At 35.0% G+C, this 20,682-nt stretch overlaps 1 protein-coding gene across 1 annotated transcript in view; it reads right to left on the minus strand.

Annotated features, from left to right (window-relative positions):
• The window catches only part of LOC132550904 (uncharacterized), a 45,674-nt gene that overhangs the window by 19,495 nt on the left and 5,497 nt on the right, over positions 1 to 20,682 (minus strand). The window contains exon 6 of the mRNA XM_060215002.1: positions 19,077 to 19,096. Coding sequence (XP_060070985.1) covers positions 19,077 to 19,096 — 20 coding nt within the window. The remainder of the gene's footprint in view (positions 1 to 19,076; positions 19,097 to 20,682) is intronic.

The following is a 20,682-nucleotide window of genomic DNA, read 5'->3' on the forward strand; positions in this document are numbered from 1 at the left end:
AGTATTTGGTACAGAATACATGCGTGACACAGTATTTTTCGTACAGAATACATGACGTACACAGTGTTTGGTACAGAATACATGAGTTACACAGTGTTTGGTACAGAATACATGAGGTACACAGTATTTGGTACAGAATACATGAGGTACACAGTATTTCGTACAGAATACATGAGGTACACAGTATTTGGTACAGAATATATGAGGTACACAGTGTTTGGTACAGAATACATGAGGTACACAGTATTTGGTACAGAATACATGAGGTACACAGTGTTTGTACAGAATACATGAGGTACACAGTGTTTGGTACAGAGTATATGAGGTACACAGTAAATGGTATAGAATACATGAAGTACACAGTATTCTGTACTGAATACATGAGGTACACAGTATTTGGTACAGAATACATGAGGTACACAGTATTTGGTATAGAATACATGAGGTACACAGTATTCTGTACCAAATACATGAGGTACACAGTATTCTGTACTGAATACATGAGGTACACAGTATTCTGTACTGAATACATGAGGTACACAGTATTTGGTATAGAATACATGAGGTACACAGTATTCTGTACCAAATACATGAGGAACAGAGCATTCTGTACTGAAAACATGAGGTACACAGTATTCGATCATAAGTTGTTAAAACTTACAGTCCAATCCCTTTGACATGTTATTTTGTCAATAGAATATGTTTAAACTAAAAGAACACAGTATTTGATTATATCAGGTTAACAAACCAAATGTGTAAATTAGTGAATCAAGGAAACAAAGTTATTCAATCAACAATGGAGATGTTAGAGCCGACTGGTTGTATGAGTGAACAAATCTAAGAGTTAAAAAGGTGACAAAGTTTTGTGATGTCTTACATAAAACATACCCAAAATTCTTTCTATTGAACAAACTTTAAGTTGGACTAGTTGTTGGCAGTAGGTACATTACAACTGATAGTGTAGAATCTCAGTATCGATCAGAAAAATAAATTAAATATGATGATATTCAGAAAGTTTACGCACCATCAAATAATGCTATAGACCCTTTTCTAGTCATATTACGTATGCAAGACCTGGTCTATGGAGAGGAATTCATTAGGTGATACGTGTTGATAACAACACTGTAAGTTATTATGTGATGAAGTACATAAATAAATAAAAGTGACGATAGAATTTTGTTTGTATGTAGAATGTGTAGGGGTGCATGGTTGTCAAGTCACTTTGTTAACTCTAGAGTCGTAAATATAACATCAAAAATCATTTCAATGAATACTTCATGAAATGTGTGATCCGTGCTTCTACATCAGTCACTGTCCCGTTAAGTAGCACAACACGTAGATAGCTTTCTGATAAACGATATCAATTTCACTCCCGTAAATTTATCTTTTGAGGAAGTAAGTGCTTTCTCAACTTATAGTTGTATTTTGTCCTAGTTGATGAATACCGTTCGTAACAATATAATAAAATCGGTTTTTGTCTTGAGTGACATTAAGTTATTGTGTGTGAAGTTTCTGGAGGTTATTAACAATAATTTTAAGCACGTTTCATTTCTTTGACTAAGATGATGTCCATGTGGCAGAAGATCTTTACTTTTAGGAAATGTAGGAGATGTTTTTATTGTGTCACATTTAATACTTTCTTTTTTCTTACTTTCTCTGATTTTGTCAACTTCAATTCAGAAATAGAATTTTGTTTACATTTTGATATTTTTGGGAAGTCAGTAACTAAAGTGATGATAGTATTCTGTATTGTTGTTGATTTTTAGTACCTTAGTATGATTTTCACTCCAATCATCTTATCTTTGCAGTATCACCTTTTTTTGCTTATTTTCCTGTTTGATAGCCATACTTTCTATCTTTTGATATGTCACTGTTTTCTCCTATGCTACATATATATATATATATATATATATATATATATATATATATATATATATATATGTTCATTTACAATACTTTAACAATACCATCAATATCTTGCTGTAAAAAAAGAATCATTTCAGATATTGAATAATTATCAGCTATAAATGTTTTAAGAGAGAAATATTCACGTTTACTTCTTGTAAGTATGTCTGATGATTTCTATTTGCTACCTCATTTCTCTATTTGAGAAAAGAACATTACCTCTACTCGTCCCTAAAATATATCGTATTTGTCTCATTAACGACATTTTATTTTGCCAAATGTCACTATATACCTTAGTTTATCAATTTCCATGGGAATTTCTATCTTATTGATCCAGCAATAAGAAACCATCAGGCCTCCTATTCTCATGTAGCTGGTGTCAAATAAAAAATTTTACCTATTCCTCGTGAAAATATGATTACAACATTTCTTTGCTCTGTGTTTTTCTCTATACTGAAAAAAAATTAACCATAACAATAATTTTGATATCTCCACCCAGAATAGGACACTAAATAGAGAGTAGCAAGTTCATGTCTACAAACTATGTAAGATATCTATACAAGCATAAATTATTGACAAATGTTATCACATAGTAGCAATGAACTTGCTGTTGAAACCCAACATCAGACCCTCTTATAAAGTATTATGAAAATTGCTAAATAAGCTAAGTAAACACATTGATAGCTTTGTATCCTGATGGAGTCATACCACCCAACTATAGAACAAGAGGCCAAATGGGCCTGCATCACTTACCTGGTATATAAATATCACACCTCTTGTCCTTCTAGTTCATTAGAAGGAGTCATTCAAATGTTTTCAACAAATTTGACCCTTGTGACCTTGAATATAGTCAAGCTAATTTTTTGGTTTTGCAAACTTTGTTGAGCTTCATCCTGGGAACATACCAGCCAAATATCATGCCTCTAGGCTTTATAGTTCATGAGAAGAAGTTGTTTCAACTTTTGTGACAAATTTGGCCCTTGTGACCTTGAATATAGGTCAACGTCATTTCTTTTCGAAGCCTTTGTCAAGCTTCATTAAATGAACATTCCAGACAGATATGTCTCTAGGCCTTTAAGTTCATGATAAAACATCATTTAAATGGTTTTTTTTAACAAATTTGATCCCTGTGACCTTGAAAACAGGTCAAGGTCACTTCTTTATTTTCCAAATTCGTTTGGTTTCATTCTAGCAACATACTGAAAAGAACTTGTTTAAAGATTTTAACACATTTGACCCATGTGACTTTGAATATTAGTCAACGTCATTTCTTTTTAAAAACTTTGTTGGGCTTTATCCAGCTAAGTATCATTCCTCTAGGCCTTTTAGTTGATGAGAAGAAATCATATAAAGGTTTTAACAAATCTCATTCCTGTGACTTTGTCAGGATTCATCCTTGAAACATTCCAGCCAAATATCAAAACAACAGGTCCTTTGTTTATTGAGAAGAAGTTGTTTAAAGTAAAAAGTTGATGCCGAACCATGGACGTGTCAGGCTTATGCTCACTTAGCCCTTCGTGCCATGTGAGCTAAAAACACACGATTATGATAATCATTTTATCAAATGATCGTACATATTATATATGTATACAATGAAAAAACAAGAACTAGAACCCTAAATATACATGTATATATAATGAATAGGTGAAGAGTATAACAGTTACAAAAGTCACTAGAATTGGATCTACGACCTTTCCATTACTAGGGTCTGTACTGACTATTTGTACTGCCCATGTTATCCCTGAAATATCAATAACTACCCGAGAAACAAGAAAGTAACTCAAGACATTTACTGGCGATCTAAAGGTAACATTTTATTTAACTTAAATATATACAATAATATGACCGATATTGAATACCCTAAACAATATAACAGAAATGTATGGTTCATAATTCAGCTTAAGTCATATAGTTAGATCAACATCTGAGGTTGATAGAAAAATTCTACGTTCTTAAACTGTTACAGAAATAAACCCCAGATTTGATACAAAATAAGGTGGTGGAGCTTATATAATCACAACTACAATACAATCTTTCTTGTGTAGCTTCATAAACACTATTTCATAATATCCTCATTCCTTTTTCACTCCCCATGTAAATTCTCTAATCAATATTGGATTAAGAAGTTGGCAGATGTGTCAGAATATTCAATAAACATATTCTAACCATTAATAAATATGTCAACATCTATGACATGCCCCCTGGTTTCTCTGTCATTAATGCCTAGTTCAGTGTGCTTCAGAACCTTGTACAGCATGTTTCGTTTCTATTCTGTAAAAATCGTTAATAATCTGACAAAAATCAAAGAGAAATTTGATTTTCATTAACAATTCAAAATATTTGATGAATAGTGCATTCTGACCTAAAATCTGTCAATTTCTGCACAATCGTACTGATGAGTCCATCATGGTTATTTTACCAATACCATTATAAAATGTCCACTCTTAATCTCATCATGGCACCAAGTGACTGATTTTTAACTTAGAATGATACATCACTACAATGCTGAATCCTTTATTTGGCACTTAATGTATTTACGAACATATAAAAACCTGACAATACTTCCAAACTAGGTAATTAGACCACCCATGTATATTTTGTTCTTCAGCAGAATTACACCAAATTTCTTGTGATTAGCCCACCACCTTGTTTTGTCTATAACAAATAGAGTAATCAGAATATTTGTCAAGGGACTTTCACATCACTAGCAGATTTGATCAGGTTTTGACTCTCACAACACCAGTGGATTTGATCAGGTTTTGACTCTCACAACACCAGTGGATTTGATCAGGTTTTGACTCTCACAACACCAGTGGATTTGATCAGGTTTTGACTCTCACAACACCAGTGGATTTGATCAGGTTTTGACTCTCATAACACCAGTGGATTTGATCAGGTTTTGACTCTCACAACACCAGTGGATTTGATCAGGTTTTGACTCTCACAACACCAGTGGATTTGATCAGGTTTTGACTCTCACAACACCAGTGGATTTGATCAGGTTTTGACTCTCACAACACTAGTGAATTTAATCAGGTTTTTAAGTCTATGCTTTTCTTATTACAGTCTCAAAGATTTTATCAATAAATTTGATAAGACCATTAATATCAAATAAATCTACCTAATACAATATTGATTTACTTTCTATTTTCTATTTTTCTATTTTGTTTAAAATACCTATGATATTTGTCTTCCATTTTAAATGTTTATATATCTCTATGGGACAAGCTATACAATATCTAGTAGTACTAATATCATTTACTCTCTATACAACTTTCCAATGGTATACAATATAACATTATCACAGAGGTTTGACATATAGAAATATGGACGGATGTGTTGCTATTATATATATATATTTCTATAAGTTTGAAGATGGCAACGTCTTTTTATGAATTTTCTTTGACATTCAATAAGATATTATGACAGATTTTAAAAGTATTGTTTTAAGAATTTTTTCAACTTTGATGGTGCTCGATATCAAATGTATATTTTCAGATATAAAATACACTCTTTTAAAGGTAATTAAAAAATGCCATTAATGAGGGTTTAAAAGTATTAGGATTTACTTTTCAAAGAAATTCTTCTTCAAACACTCAAACAAAAGTCAGCAAAAATATAACATCAATGTAAGCTTTGTCGATCAACTCACCACATGTATCTAGTTTACTTCAGATCAGAATTGTTATAATGGGAAACATTATATATTATGCCTTTACAGCTGTCAATAGGTCATGTTCTTGTGAGTAGAAATAGAAAACTGATTTTATTGATTCAATAAAAATATGTCTATGACACTAACTACATAATCTGGAGATGGAAATATGATGAAGTACTGCTTTTGGTGTAAAAGATTATAAACTTTTTGGTGAAGCAAAATTTCATGGAAAATTCTTCATTGAAAGTTGTGTAAATGAAAAGATAATGCAACAAAAAAGCCTTGTAAGGTAGAACAAGTGTAAACATTCTAATCTCAGTGCACAGGAGAGTAGTATTATAGTTAACAAATAAATAATAAACACTACATCATATTAGATTTCTGAAGAATGGCAAGTCCTACATCTTTGATATTTTCATTATTTGTGTTATTCAAACAATACAACAGGTCTGGAATCCTCTTCATGGTTGTCAAAAACGACAATGGTTAAATAATTCTAACAAAATTTGAATATGCCAATCATTTCAGGATTTCCTTTCATTTAAAGTTAAGTGATTTCCCTTAATCCTCCAAGGATATTCTCAGACATAAGCTAAAATTTTGCCAATATTCTCTACAAAAGATTCTATCTTTCATAGTGTTAGACACTGCAATTCGCTTTACCAACAAAATATTCTCAACATAATAACATCAACCATTCTGTCACCTCTCTCTTTCTGACACTATACAGTATGCTGTTACAAAACCACGCAGTTTCGGCAAATGAAAGCCTCCTTGAAATACTTTGATATGTCATTTGAATCCATATCAACACAACAGTCACAAAAAATCCACAAATTGGCAAATATCATTTACAGCTGTCCATTGTTAAAATTTCATAGATCTAAAATCTCTAGCCAAAGTTCAATCAGCATCAGGTCAAAGGTCACTCAGTGGTAGACATAATAGTTGGAGCCATCATCATGAGCATTGAAGTATCCGGGCAGGGTGTAACCTGGAAGTACAGAAAAAGAACTGGTCACGGGCTTGAAAACATACAGTGCAAAATGCTTCAAAAAATTCTAAATGAAATGTTAAGTACTTGATATCTGAATTTTGAATAGGAACAAAATCTGAATTAAACACTATACAGTTACGAAAGTAAATCTGGAGTTTTGAGGGGTTTTTTTTTGTTTCAGTACCACTAATAAAATTCTTTAACATTCTATAGGATAATTGCCAAAGGATTTTTTCTTTTCTTCTCTGTTTTTCTGATTTTTTTTGTCATAATTTATTTCTTTCAAAATTATCAATTTGGAAGGGAGGTTTTCTGGAGCACCCTGCCCGTTACTGCAAAGCAAGCAAATTGTCAGTAAAACAAAAGAAAAAATCTTAATAACAAACATTAAAATAAAAAATTAACTTTAATTTACAAGTCATGTTGGTTAGGTAAGTAAGCCGAGTGAGATTCTTCAGTCACCAAACAGGAAACAACAAAGGTTCATGAAGATTTGTCTGTTAACGCTCTGTCTCCTCAATGTCTATAGTCGCACAACAGGTAACAAAGGTTACTGAGGATTTGTCTATTAACACTGCCTCCTCAATGTCTATAGTCACAGAACAGGTAACAAAGGTTCCTGTAGTTTTGTCTGTCAACACTCTGCCTCCTCAATGTCTATAGTCACACAACAAGGTAACAAAGGTTCTTGAGTTTTGTCTGTCAACACCCTGCCGCCTCAATGTCTATAGTCGCACAACAGGTAACAAAGGTTACTGAGGATTTGTCTGTCAACACCCTACCTCCTCAATGTCTATAGTCACACAACAGGTAACAAAGGTTCCTGTAGTTTTGTCTGTCAACACCCTGCCTCCTCAATGTCTATAGTCACACAACAGGTAACAAAGGTTCCTGTAGTTTTGTCTGTCAACACCCTGCCTCCTCAATGTCTATAGTCACACAACAGGTAACAAAGGTTCCTGTAGTTTTGTCTGTCAACACCCTGCCTCCTCAATGTCTATAGTCACACAACAGGTAACAAAGGTTCCTGTAGTTTTGTCATTAAACAATCTGACACCCTGCCGCCTCAATGTCTATAGTCACACAACAGGTAACAAAGGTTCCTGTAGTTTTGTCTGTCAACACCCTGCCTCCTCAATGTCTATAGTCACACAACAGGTAACAAAGGTTCCTGTAGTTTTGTCTGTCAACACTCTGCCTCCTCAATGTCTATAGTCACACAACAGGTAACAAAGGTTCCTGTAGTTTTGTCTGTCAACACTCTGCCTCCTCAATGTCTATAGTCACACAACAGGTAACAAAGGTTCCTGTAGTTTTGTCTGTCAACACTCTGCCTCCTCAATGTCTATAGTCACACAACAGGTAACACTGTCAACACCCTGCCTCCTCAATGTCTATAGTCACACAACAGGTAACAAAGGTTCCTGTAGTTTTGTCTGTCAACACTCTGCCTCCTCAATGTCTATAGTCACACAACAGGTAACAAAGGTTCCTGTAGTTTTGTCTGTCAACACTCTGCCTCCTCAATGTCTATAGTCACACAACAGGTAACAAAGGTTCCTGTAGTTTTGTCTGTCAACACTCTGCCTCCTCAATGTCTATAGTCACACAACAGGTAACAAAGGTTCCTGTAGTTTTGTCTGTCAACACTCTGCCTCCTCAATGTCTATAGTCACACAACAGGTAACAAAGGTTACTGTAGTTTTGTCTGTCAACACCCTGCCTCCTCAATGTCTATAGTCACACAACAGGTAACAAAGGTTCCTGTAGTTTGGTCTGTTAAGGCTCTGCCGCCTCAATGTCTATAGTCACAGAACAGGTAACAAAGGTTCCTGTAGTTTTGTCTGTCAACACTCAGCCTCCTCAATGTCTATAGTCACACAACAGGTAACAAAGGTTCCTGTAGTTTTGTCTGTCAACACCCTGCCTCCTCAATGTCTATAGTCACACAACAGGTAACAAAGGTTCCTGTAGTTTTGTCTGTCAACACTCAGCCTCCTCAATGTCTATAGTCACACAACATTAAACAACAAAGGTTCCTGTAGTTTTGTCTGTCAACACTCTGCCTCCTCAATGTCTATAGTCACACAACAGGTAACAAAGGTTACTGAGGATTTGTCTATTAACACTGCCTCCTCAATGTCTATAGTCACACAACAGGTAACAAAGGTTCCTGTAGTTTTGTCTGTCAACACCCTGCCTCCTCAATGTCTATAGTCACACAACAGGTAACAAAGGTTCCTGAGGATTTGTCTGTTAATGCTCTGCCTCCTCAATGTCTATAGTCACACAACAGGTAACAAAGGTTCCTGTAGTTTTGTCTGTCAACACCCTGCCTCCTCAATGTCTATAGTCACACAACAGGTAACAAAGGTTCCTGTAGTTTTGTCTGTCAACACCCTGCTGCCTCAATGTCTATAGTCACACAACAGGTAACAAAGGTTCCTGAGGATTTGTCTGTCAACACTCTGCCTCCTCAATGTCTATAGTCACACAACAGGTAACAAAGGTTCCTGTAGTTTTGTCTGTCAACACTCAGCCTCCTCAATGTCTATAGTCACACAACAGGTAACAAAGGTTCCTGAGGATTTGTCTGTAAACGCTCTGCCCATCAATGTCTATAGTCGCACAACAGGCAACAAAGGTTCCTGTAGTTTTGTCTGTCAACACTCTGCCTCCTCAATGTCTATAGTCACACAACAGGTAACAAAGGTTCCTGTAGTTTGGTCTGTTAAGGCTCTGCCGCCTCAATGTCTATAGTCACAGAACAGGTAACAAAGGTTCCTGTAGTTTTGTCTGTCAACACTCAGCCTCCTCAATGTCTATAGTCACACAACAGGTAACAAAGGTTCCTGTAGTTTTGTCTGTCAACACTCTGCCTCCTCAATGTCTATAGTCACACAACAGGTAACAAAGGTTCCTGTAGTTTTGTCTGTCAACACTCAGCCTCCTCAATGTCTATAGTCACACAACATTAAACAACAAAGGTTCCTGTAGTTTTGTCTGTCAACACTCTGCCTCCTCAATGTCTATAGTCACACAACAGGTAACAAAGGTTACTGAGGATTTGTCTATTAACACTGCCTCCTCAATGTCTATAGTCGCACAACAGGTAACAAAGGTTCCTATAGTTTTGTCTGTCAACACCCTGCCTCCTCAATGTCTATAGTCACACAACAGGTAACAAAGGTTCCTGAGGATTTGTCTGTTAATGCTCTGCCTCCTCAATGTCTATAGTCACACAACAGGTAACAAAGGTTCCTGTAGTTTTGTCTGTCAACACCCTGCCTCCTCAATGTCTATAGTCACACAACAGGTAACAAAGGTTCCTGTAGTTTTGTCTGTCAACACCCTGCTGCCTCAATGTCTATAGTCACACAACAGGTAACAAAGGTTCCTGAGGATTTGTCTGTAAACGCTCTGCCTCCTCAATGTCTATAGTCGCACAACAGGTAACAAAGGTTCCTGTAGTTTTGTCTGTCAACACTCAGCCTCCTCAATGTCTATAGTCACACAACAGGTAACAAAGGTTCCTGAGGATTTGTCTGTAAACGCTCTGCCCATCAATGTCTATAGTCGCACAACAGGCAACAAAGGTTCCTGTAGTTTTGTCTGTCAACACTCAGCCTCCACACAAGTAGGATGTTTTTCACACTACCATATCTGTTCACAACAATATCAGGAGTTACCATCCCTGAATTTTTGTCACTGACAGGTGTTCTCACAAAACAACTTTAGACAGTTTTTCACACATTTCAATGTGTCAGACCACAAAACAAGAAACTCAGCCTGAGAAGTCAGATGACACAATTTCTATATACAAGTTCTTATTTGTAAAACCAGCTCTCTGGTACAACCTGAGAAGTCTGACCCCATAATTACTGTATACAAGTTCTTATTTGTAAAACCAGCTCTCTGGTACAACCTGAGAAGTCTGACCCCATAATTACTGTATACAAGTTCTTATTTGTAAAACCAGCTCTCTGGTACAACCTGAGAAGTCTGACCCCATAATTACTGTATACAAGTTCTTATTTGTAAAACCAGCTCTCTGGTACAACCTGAGAAGTCTGACCCCATAATTACTGTATACAAGTTCTTATTTGTAAAACCAGCTCTCTGGTACAACCTGAGAAGTCTGACCCCATAATTACTGTATACAAGTTCTTATTTGTAAAACCAGCTCTCTGGTACAACCTGAGAAGTCTGACCCCATAATTACTGTATACAAGTTCTTATTTGTAAAACCAGCTCTCTGGTACAACCTGAGAAGTCTGACCCCATAATTACTGTATACAAGTTCTTATTTGTAAAACCAGCAATAGTATTTTATTAATAAGTAAATAGAAAGCTAAGAATCTACAAAAACCTGATGTTTTATTGTTTATTATCAGTGTTTATGTTTACATGTTGATATAATTTCTGCTACAGGCAACACAAGCAGGTGCAAACAAACTTGTGTAGGCTGGACCTGTAAGGAAATAGAGACCTGTCCCACAGGGAATTTAATCTCCTACAGCACATTAACAAAATCACTTATAACAGTGAATCTAAACATGTCTTCAAAGGATAATCTTTCTACTGCAGAAAATTTATTATTTCTAAAGATAACAATTTGTGTGTTGGTTATTGTTTAATCTGAATTGCCTTAAATAACAAAGGACTCACTCAGAGTTGTGAAACACAATAATTTACCAGATTGTCCATTTATCTCTACTGCTATATCTGCCTACTTGGTGTCTTTGGATTTCCCTGTAATATGCTTCAGTAATCTTTATTGACAATGAACTACATGATATGGAAACAGAGAAGATCTTCTTCTCTCTTTAACAAGCATTAATCAATACCAAGCAACACATTGACTAACGACAGTCATTAGTTTAAATTACATATTACAGGACATATCAAATAATCTTCATATTCTGACCTCAGGAAATTTAAATGGCTGTAAAAAAAAAATTTCTGAAATCTGTTACATAAAATATTTGACTTAGAAATCCAAGATAGCTATTTGATGGCTGTGACCATCTTGGTATTCGTGACTCCAAACAGAAATGATTATGCACAGCCACCCAGGGTAAGACTGTAGTTAGGGAGCATCAGTGTAATATTGGCAATAACAGATTTTGAGATTCAACATGGTCCCCTCAGATGGCCTAACCATTAATAAAAACCATGCCATTTCACAACAAAGTCCCAAAGAAAATCTCTGTGTTTACATTTTAACAAAGCTTTTTTTACTGTATTTTCTGAAGGAAAGCCACAAGAAAATACCTGAGTTAGATTTGATCCAACAAAAGGTAGGTTAGAAACCTCAATTTATCACTGGTAGAAAAGCACCTCAGTCAATAAGAGAGGTCACATATCTTACAACATTATGTAAGTGAAGGTTTTCAGTATAAAAATGATCATTCTTCATTGATGTCAATACAACTCAGTTCAAAGGTGCTGCCTGTGCCAATTCTCCACCAGATCTACACTACCTCACAACAACACCTAGTGGAGGGATCTGTGATGATTATTTAATTCTCCCACCAGATCTACACTACCTCACAACAACACCTAGTGGAGGGATCTGTGATGATTATTTAATTCTCCCACCAGATCTACACTACCTCACAACAACACCTACTGGAGGGATCTGTGATGATTATTTAATTCTCCCACCAGATCTACACTACCTAAAACCCACACCTAAATGATTAAATTCTTCTGTCTGATCTACACCAGCTCAAACCATCACATGGACAGATTGATAAATACTGTTTTAAAACTATGTACTCAACTACACTTCCTATCCTTTCCAATCTATTCCTTTGAGGATACACAACAGCATTGATCACTTTTCATTTTGATTGGGATTAATCACAAAAAATAATCAAAGAGACAAATATATCTTCATACAGGAATTCCTGAAACATTTCCTTCTGTTTTTTAGAGTAGAGCAATATTGATTTGTACTCACATAAAGACGATTAATTGTGATTGTTCATATCGTTTACCAGAAATCAAAGTATCCATGACAATCTGTGTTGTAATCATGGTAATAGGTAAAATCCTGATATATAAGGCTTTGATCTGATACACATCCCACACTGAAGAAGGATATCCTACAGAGCTCAAATCAAGTTTCACTAGAATTACAAATATGATGTCTGCATAGAAATCCAATTCATAACAATTAAGAAACTTTACACAAATTAAATCAATTGATCATAGTGTAAATTAAAAACCATCCAGACCAGTATTACTTTGTATCAACATCAAACCATCAGGGTCAGTATTACTTTGTATCAACATCAAACCATCAGGGTCAGTATTACTTTGTATCAACATCAAACCATCAGGGTCAGTATTACTTTGTATCAACATCAAACCATCAGGGTCAGTATTACTTTGTATCAACATCAAACCATCAGGGTCAGTATTACTTTGTATCAACATCAAACCATCAGGGTCAGTATTACTTGTATCAACATCAAACCATCAGGGTCAGTATTACTTTGTATCAACATCAAACCATCAGGGTCAGTATTACTTTGTATCAACATCAAACCATCAGGGTCAGTATTACTTTGTATCAACATCAGGGTCAGTATTACTTTGTATCAACATCAAACCATCAGGGTCAGTATTACTTTGTATCAACATCAAACCATCAGGGTCAGTATTACTTTATATCAACATCAAACCATCAGGGTCAGTATTACTTTGTATCAACATCAGGGTCAATATTACTTTATATCAACATCAAACCATCAGGGTCAGTATTACTTTGTATCAACATCAAACCATCAGGGTCAGTATTACTTTGTATCAACATCAAACCATCAGGGTCAGTATTACTTTGTATCAACATCAAACCATCAGGGTCAGTATTACTTTGTATCAACATCAAACCATCAGGGTCAGTATTACTTTGTATCAACATCAAACCATCAGGGTCAGTATTACTTTGTATCAACATCAAACCATCAGGGTCAGTATTACTTTGTATCAACATCAAACCATCAGGGTCAGTATTACTTTGTATCAACATCAGGGTCAATATTACTTTATATCAACATCAAACCATCAGGGTCAGTATTACTTTGTATCAACATCAAACCATCAGGGTCAGTATTACTTTGTATCAACATCAAACCATCAGGGTCAGTATTACTTTGTATCAACATCAAACCATCAGGGTCTTACATCAAACCATCAGGGTCAGTATTACTTTGTATCAACATCAAACCATCAGGGTCAGTATTACTTTATATCAACATCAAACCATCAGGGTCAGTATTACTTTGTATCAACATCAAACCATCAGGATCAGTATTACTTTGTATCAACATCAAGGTCAGTATTACTTTATATCAACATCAAACCATCAGGGTCAGTATTACTTTGTATCAACATCAAACCATCAGGGTCAGTATTACTTTGTATCAACATCAAACCATCAGGGTCAGTATTACTTTATATCAACATCAAACCATCAGGGTCAGTATTACTTTGTATCAACATCAAACCATCAGGGTCAGTATTACTTTGTATCAACATCAAACCACCATCAGGGTCAGTATTACTTTATATCAACATCAAACCATCAGGGTCAGTATTACTTTGTATCAACATCAAACCATCAGGGTCAGTATTACTTTATATCAACATCAAACCATCAGGGTCAGTATTACTTTGTATCAACATCAGGGTCAGTATTACTTTGTATCAACATCAAACCATCAGGGTCAGTATTAGTATTACTTTATATCAACATCAAACCATCAGGGTCAGTATTCAACATCAGGGTCTTTGTATCAACATCAAACCATCAGGGTCAGTATTACTTTGTATCAACATCAAACCATCAGGGTCAGTATTACTTTGTATCAACATCAAACCATCAGGGTCAGTATTACTTTGTATCAACATCAAACCATCAGGGTCAGTATTACTTTGTATCAACATCAAACCATCAGGGTCAGTATTAAACCATCAGGGTCAGTATTACTTTGTATAAACCATCAGGGTCAGTATTACTTTGTATCAACATCAAACCATCAGGGTCAGTATTACTTTGTATCAACATCAAACCATCAGGGTCAGTATTAGTTTGTATCAACTCAGGGACAATATTACTTTATATCAAAATCAAACCATCAGGGTCAGTATTACTTTATATCAACATCAAACCATCAGGGTCAGTATTACTTTATATCAACATCAAACCATCAGGGTCAGTATTACTTTGTATCAACATCAAACCATCAGGGTCAGTATTATTTTGTATCAACATCAGGGTCAATATTACTTTATATCAACATCAAACCATCAGGGTCAGTATTACTTTGTATCAACATCAAACCATCAGGGTCAGTATTACTTTGTATCAACATCAAACCATCAGGGTCAGTATTATTTTGTATCAACATCAGGGTCAGTATTACTTTATATCAACATCAAACCATCAGGGTCAGTATTACTTTGTATCAACATCAAACCATCAGGGTCAGTATTACTTTATATCAACATCAGGGTCAATATTACTTTATATCAACATCAAACCATCAGGGTCAGTATTACTTTGTATCAACATCAAACCATCAGGGTCAGTATTACTTTGTATCAACATCAAACCATTCGTCATCATCAGGGTCAGTATTACTTTATCAACATCATCAGGGTCAGTATTACTTTATATCAACATCAAACCATCAGGGTCAGTATTACTTTGTATCAACATCCAGGTCAGTATTACTTTGTATCAACATCAGGGTCAGTATTACTCTGCATCAACATCAAACCATCAGGGTCAGTACTACTTTGTATCAACATCAAACCATCAGGGTCAGTATTACTTTGTATCAACATCAAACCATCAGGGTCAGTATTACTTTGTATCAACATCAAACCATCAGGGTCAGTATTACTTTATATCAACATCATTATATCAACATCAAACCATCAGGGTCAGTATTACTTTGTATCAACATCAAACCATCAGGGTCAGTATTACTTTGTATCAACATCAAACCATCAGGGTCAGTATTACTTTGTATCAACATCAGGGTCAGTATTACTTTGTATCAACATCAAACCATCAGGGTCAGTATTACTTTGTATCAACATCAAACCATCAGGGTCAGTATTACTTTGTATCAACATCAGGGTCAGTATTACTTTGTATCAACATCAAACCATCAGGATCAGTATTACTTTGTATCAACATCAAGGTCAGTATTACTTTATATCAACATCAAACCATCAGGGTCAGTATTACTTTGTATCAACATCAGGGTCAGTATTACTTTGTATCAACATCAAACCATCAGGGTCAGTATTACTTTGTATCAACATATTCAGTTGCAGCAATTTAACTTTTGTATCAATACTTCTTATCTGTCTGACATTGACAGAATTTGAACTAGGAAAAATATTAGCGTCTTATGACTTTTGTCTATAGATATAATGTTGCTCAAATGGCTTAACAAATTTTGAAGTTGTAAGCTTAGATCTTAGAAGGTCAGGGTCATTTTATATTTGTGTGTTAATGGCAAAGTACTTACTAAAATCTTGAACACTATTATGGTGGTTTTAGCAAGAAAGAAAAGCTAAAATCTCACATGTTTCTATTTGTATATATTGAATGTCAGATGGTCTACATTAGACAAGCAATCCCCTGGTGGGAAATTTCTGCAGTCAAATGTCAAGTTATGTTATTGTAATTTATTATCTATCAAGAAGCTCACCAGTAATACAAGTCATTATGACACCTGTAATTCTGTAGATATTTTGAAAATGTACAAAATGCTAAAATCAATGTTGTATTGGGCTCTGATACATAGACACTAGTCAATTAAGTTATGTCCTCAATTTCCACACATTCATCAGGGTATATTAGCACTGTCAAGTAGCGTTGATTCTTACAATTTAACTATATCAAACAGAAAATGGTAATTTCCTTTTAGTTCAATCAACATGCTATAGTGCCCATGTAAAAAACCATCATCTTAGCATTACGATTACATTCCAGATTGATTTTAGAAAATAAAGTTGACAGCTCATCGGTATGTGTTTCTAAATTTACAGTTCTGGCGTTTCCTCACTGACACATGCAATAATCTAGTTAATGAAACAATACACAAATGTGACCTGTAGGTAAGATTGCTGCGTGATACAATCCCCATCCTCTGTGGCAAATCTCCACTGTTTAATACATATGTTGGCTCTTTATTTCTACTTTGATTTCTGTAGTATTTTACCAAGACTTCCCTTAACTTACCATGAAGCCTTAAGTTTAGTACAAGTCATTAACGACGTTTGACTCTGTCTAAAAAAATAAATAAGATTTTTGTTGTCATGTAACACAAAATTGTCAACTGAAATTAATGAAAATATTTTATGGACTTCAATATCAGAGTTCACAAAAAATCACAAGTCTATTTGATATTTATTAAACATGCTTTCAAATGAAAATTAATTTTTTGAATTATCATTTACAAGGTTTCAATTGATTTCAGCAACTAAATGAGTGTAACACTTAGGAGTTATCAATGTCTACAGTGATATCTAGTTTATTAACCTAAGTGACAGTCTATATCTACTTTCAATTGGATGTGCCATCAACCTATGATGCAGTTGAATATTTGTAAATGTAGGAGACATCAGTCCATCACATGTGTTTTATATCATTTGCATAACTATAAGACTGCAGTCATTTACAGCTGTATGTATGTCACTTCTGTTAACCACAAATATTGTTCATCTTTATACCTGATACATCTGTCTATCTGTATAACTGGGTAGACTAGAACATCATAGTAACATCACTCCATCACATGTATGATACATCTGTCCATCTGTATAACTGGGTAGACTAGAACATCATAGTAACATCACCCCATCACATGTATGATACATCTGTCCATCTGTATAACTGGGTAGACTAGAACATCACAGTAACATCCCCCCATCACAAGTATGATACATCTGTCCATCTGTATAACTGGGTAGACTAAAACATCATAGTAACATCACTCCATCACATGTATGATACATCTGTCCATCTGTATAACTGGGTAGACTAGAACATCATAGTAACATCACCCCATCACATGTATGATACATCTGTCTATCTGTATAACTGGGTAGACTAGAACATCATAGTAACATCACCCCATCACATGTATGATACATCTGTCCATCTGTATAACTGGGTAGACTAGAACATCATAGTAACATCACCCCATCACATGTATGATACATCTGTCCATCTGTATAACTATGTTAGCTGTGGTTTGTAATGAAAATAGTGATTATTATATAATTGTATATATTAGGAAAACATTCTTTAGCAAGATTAATTTTGATATCTACATGAAAAATACAGAGTTATGTGACTGATAATTTACACAGACAGATAGATGCAATAGAAGTGAAGGCACTGAAGGCAGTGATTTGTCCAGTTTTATAAGCATGTTATCAAGGAGCATCCATAGTCCCATCATTATTCATACATTGCAACAAGTGATAATGTTTGGAAGTAAGTATATATAACAGGTACGTATTTTCCTAATTACTTAGAAGTATTGTTGATGGAATGATGTAACTAAGTTGGCAATCTCTAAAGTCTATCTAAGGTTCATTAAGACCAGATTAAATATCCATGTTTATATCATGATAACAGAGATTATATTGTACAACCACTGCTCGATTAACTTTGACACGAACATTTCTGTCATATTTTCTGCCAATCATCTTGTAATGCTGTATGTATGGGTACATGTATGTATATTTTGCCATCTGAATTGTTTTCTTACCCGAAAAATCACATTTAGTATATATTTAACATCATGTCCCCACTGTCTCCTGACACTTAATAAGTTTGATTATGTCAAGTAAATACTAGAAAAAGCAAAGTCAGTTCTAATATTTGAGAAGAAAATCTTCCATCAAGCATCATCTGAGCCAAGAAAGACAACTCCGAGAAATCATTGAAGCTACATTTTTGTTTTTTGTTCTTGTCATATGCTTTGATGTGGATGATTTTCTTTTCCAGTTTATAAAACAGAGTTCACCAGGGAAAAGTTTTAGCAAAGTTTCCTTTGTGATGACAGAAAAGAATGTTCATTATACCAAACAAAATTTTCTTCTTGTCAAACAGTATAATGATCTCTTTTTTGTATCAGAAATAGACTGATGAAGTCAAAAACGGATTAGGACTGAATTTTGTGTACAAAAAACAATTGTTTTTACAATTAAATCTTATAAACTGATCAATACCACATACATTATTTGCAAAAAAGTTGTTATTTTTGCTCTCTTGAACACGGAAAATGAAAAATAACCTTTAAAAAAATCAAAATTGATGTATTTAAAGGTTTCATAGAATAAATGGCAGTTTAAACTTTCCCCTGTTTCAATGAACTGTGGGAAATGAAGAAATACTCTACCAAGGCATTTGATGCAAATCGCAGTATGTAGAAAGAGATCATTGGTAATAGATTGGCTGATAGTTAGCAAACTCACCCCGAACAGGGGTCATCGCCCTGGAAAAAAAATGATAACAATTAGTGAAAACATATAGAATGACGGTCTGAGCCCTGAAATAATAATAGAAAAAACCAGATTATTAAACAGCAGATATACAACAAGGATAGACAGACAGACTGACAGACAGTACTAGATAACAATACAGTATATGATTACTTAAATGGTGTTTATTTTTGTATGAACCAGAAAACCATTAAATTATCAGGTTTTACATTAGGTTTACAGGTTATCTATTCTTCTCTATACTAGTATACTTATATTCCTATTACAATATATGCTTCCAGTGATCATGAATCTCTCTTCAATACAGGACTTATATAGGGAACCACACAGTAATGTCGTGGTTTATGTATGTGTGATTAACACTGACAAAAGTCAAATACAACCAATTAGCAATGTTTTATAATCAGCTCACTCAATGCATGTGTAATTAATCTATTTATTCTTTTTTTATCAGCTTAACAAACTAGAAAGACAAGACATTAACATGCTTTCAGGATTCCTGTACAAAACAAATACAAATAGATAGAAACGCCTCTAGTGAATGTTGTCAGGTTAAACAACTACAATACATGATTAAACCTGGGAGAATGGCTACAATAAAATCAAAATTGGTCAGTTATTCCATTTAACTTTTTACATTCACTAAACACATTCTTCATCTTAAAATCCCTAAAAATTGAACGCTATTCAAAGTCTGTTCGATTTTTTTTCTAGAGGACAGACAATACTTGAGGTTATAAAATATTCCAACAAGGTTTCAATAGAGTTTAAATAGGAAGTAAGTTAAAATCATATCTTTAGGAGTGTTGCCTGGATATATACTGATTTCAGACTGAAGAGATTACAAATTCATCTCAAACAATGAAATTTTACAAGAGTTGGAAATGATAAAGTTATAGTAATGAGAAACTAGGTTAAGGAGGGGTAGAAGAAGACCAACCTAAGTTTACAACTCTGCCCTGTGAGGACACGGCAGGGGCAGAAGATGATAAACCTAAGTTTACAACTTTGCCCTGTGAGGACATGGCAGGGGCAGAAGATGACAAAACTAAGACAGAGAGGGAAAGTCTATAACTCTGCCCTCAGATGGAATAGTAGAGGGTAGAAGATGACAGCTTTGCCCTGTGTGGACATGGCAGGGGCAGAAGATGACAGCTTTGCCCTGTGTGGACATGGCAGGGGTAGAAGATGACAAAACTAAGACAGAGAGGGAAAGTCTATAACTCTGCCCTCAGATGGAATAGTAGAGGGTAGAAGATGACAGCTTTGCCCTGTGTGGACAAACAGAAGATGAAAATTGTGTGGACAACTCTGCCCTGTGTGGACATGGAGAGGGTAAAAGATGACAGATCTAAGACAGATAAGGAAGGTCTATATCTCTGCCCTGTGAGGGCATAGTAGAGGGTAGAAGATGACAGCTTTGCCTGTGTGGACAGGAAGGTCCATAAATCTGCCCTGTGTGGCACATGGCAGGGGTAGAAGATGACAGATTTATGACTGAGAAGGAAGGTCTATATCTCTGCCCTGTGAGGGCATAGTAGAGGGTAGAAGATGACAGCTTTGCCCTGTGTGGACATGG

The sequence above is a fragment of the Ylistrum balloti genome, unplaced genomic scaffold (genome assembly GCF_031769215.1).
Source record: "Ylistrum balloti isolate Yb309-2 unplaced genomic scaffold, AGI_CSIRO_Ybal_v1 Utg370156, whole genome shotgun sequence".
NCBI lineage: Eukaryota > Metazoa > Mollusca > Bivalvia > Pectinida > Pectinidae > Ylistrum > Ylistrum balloti.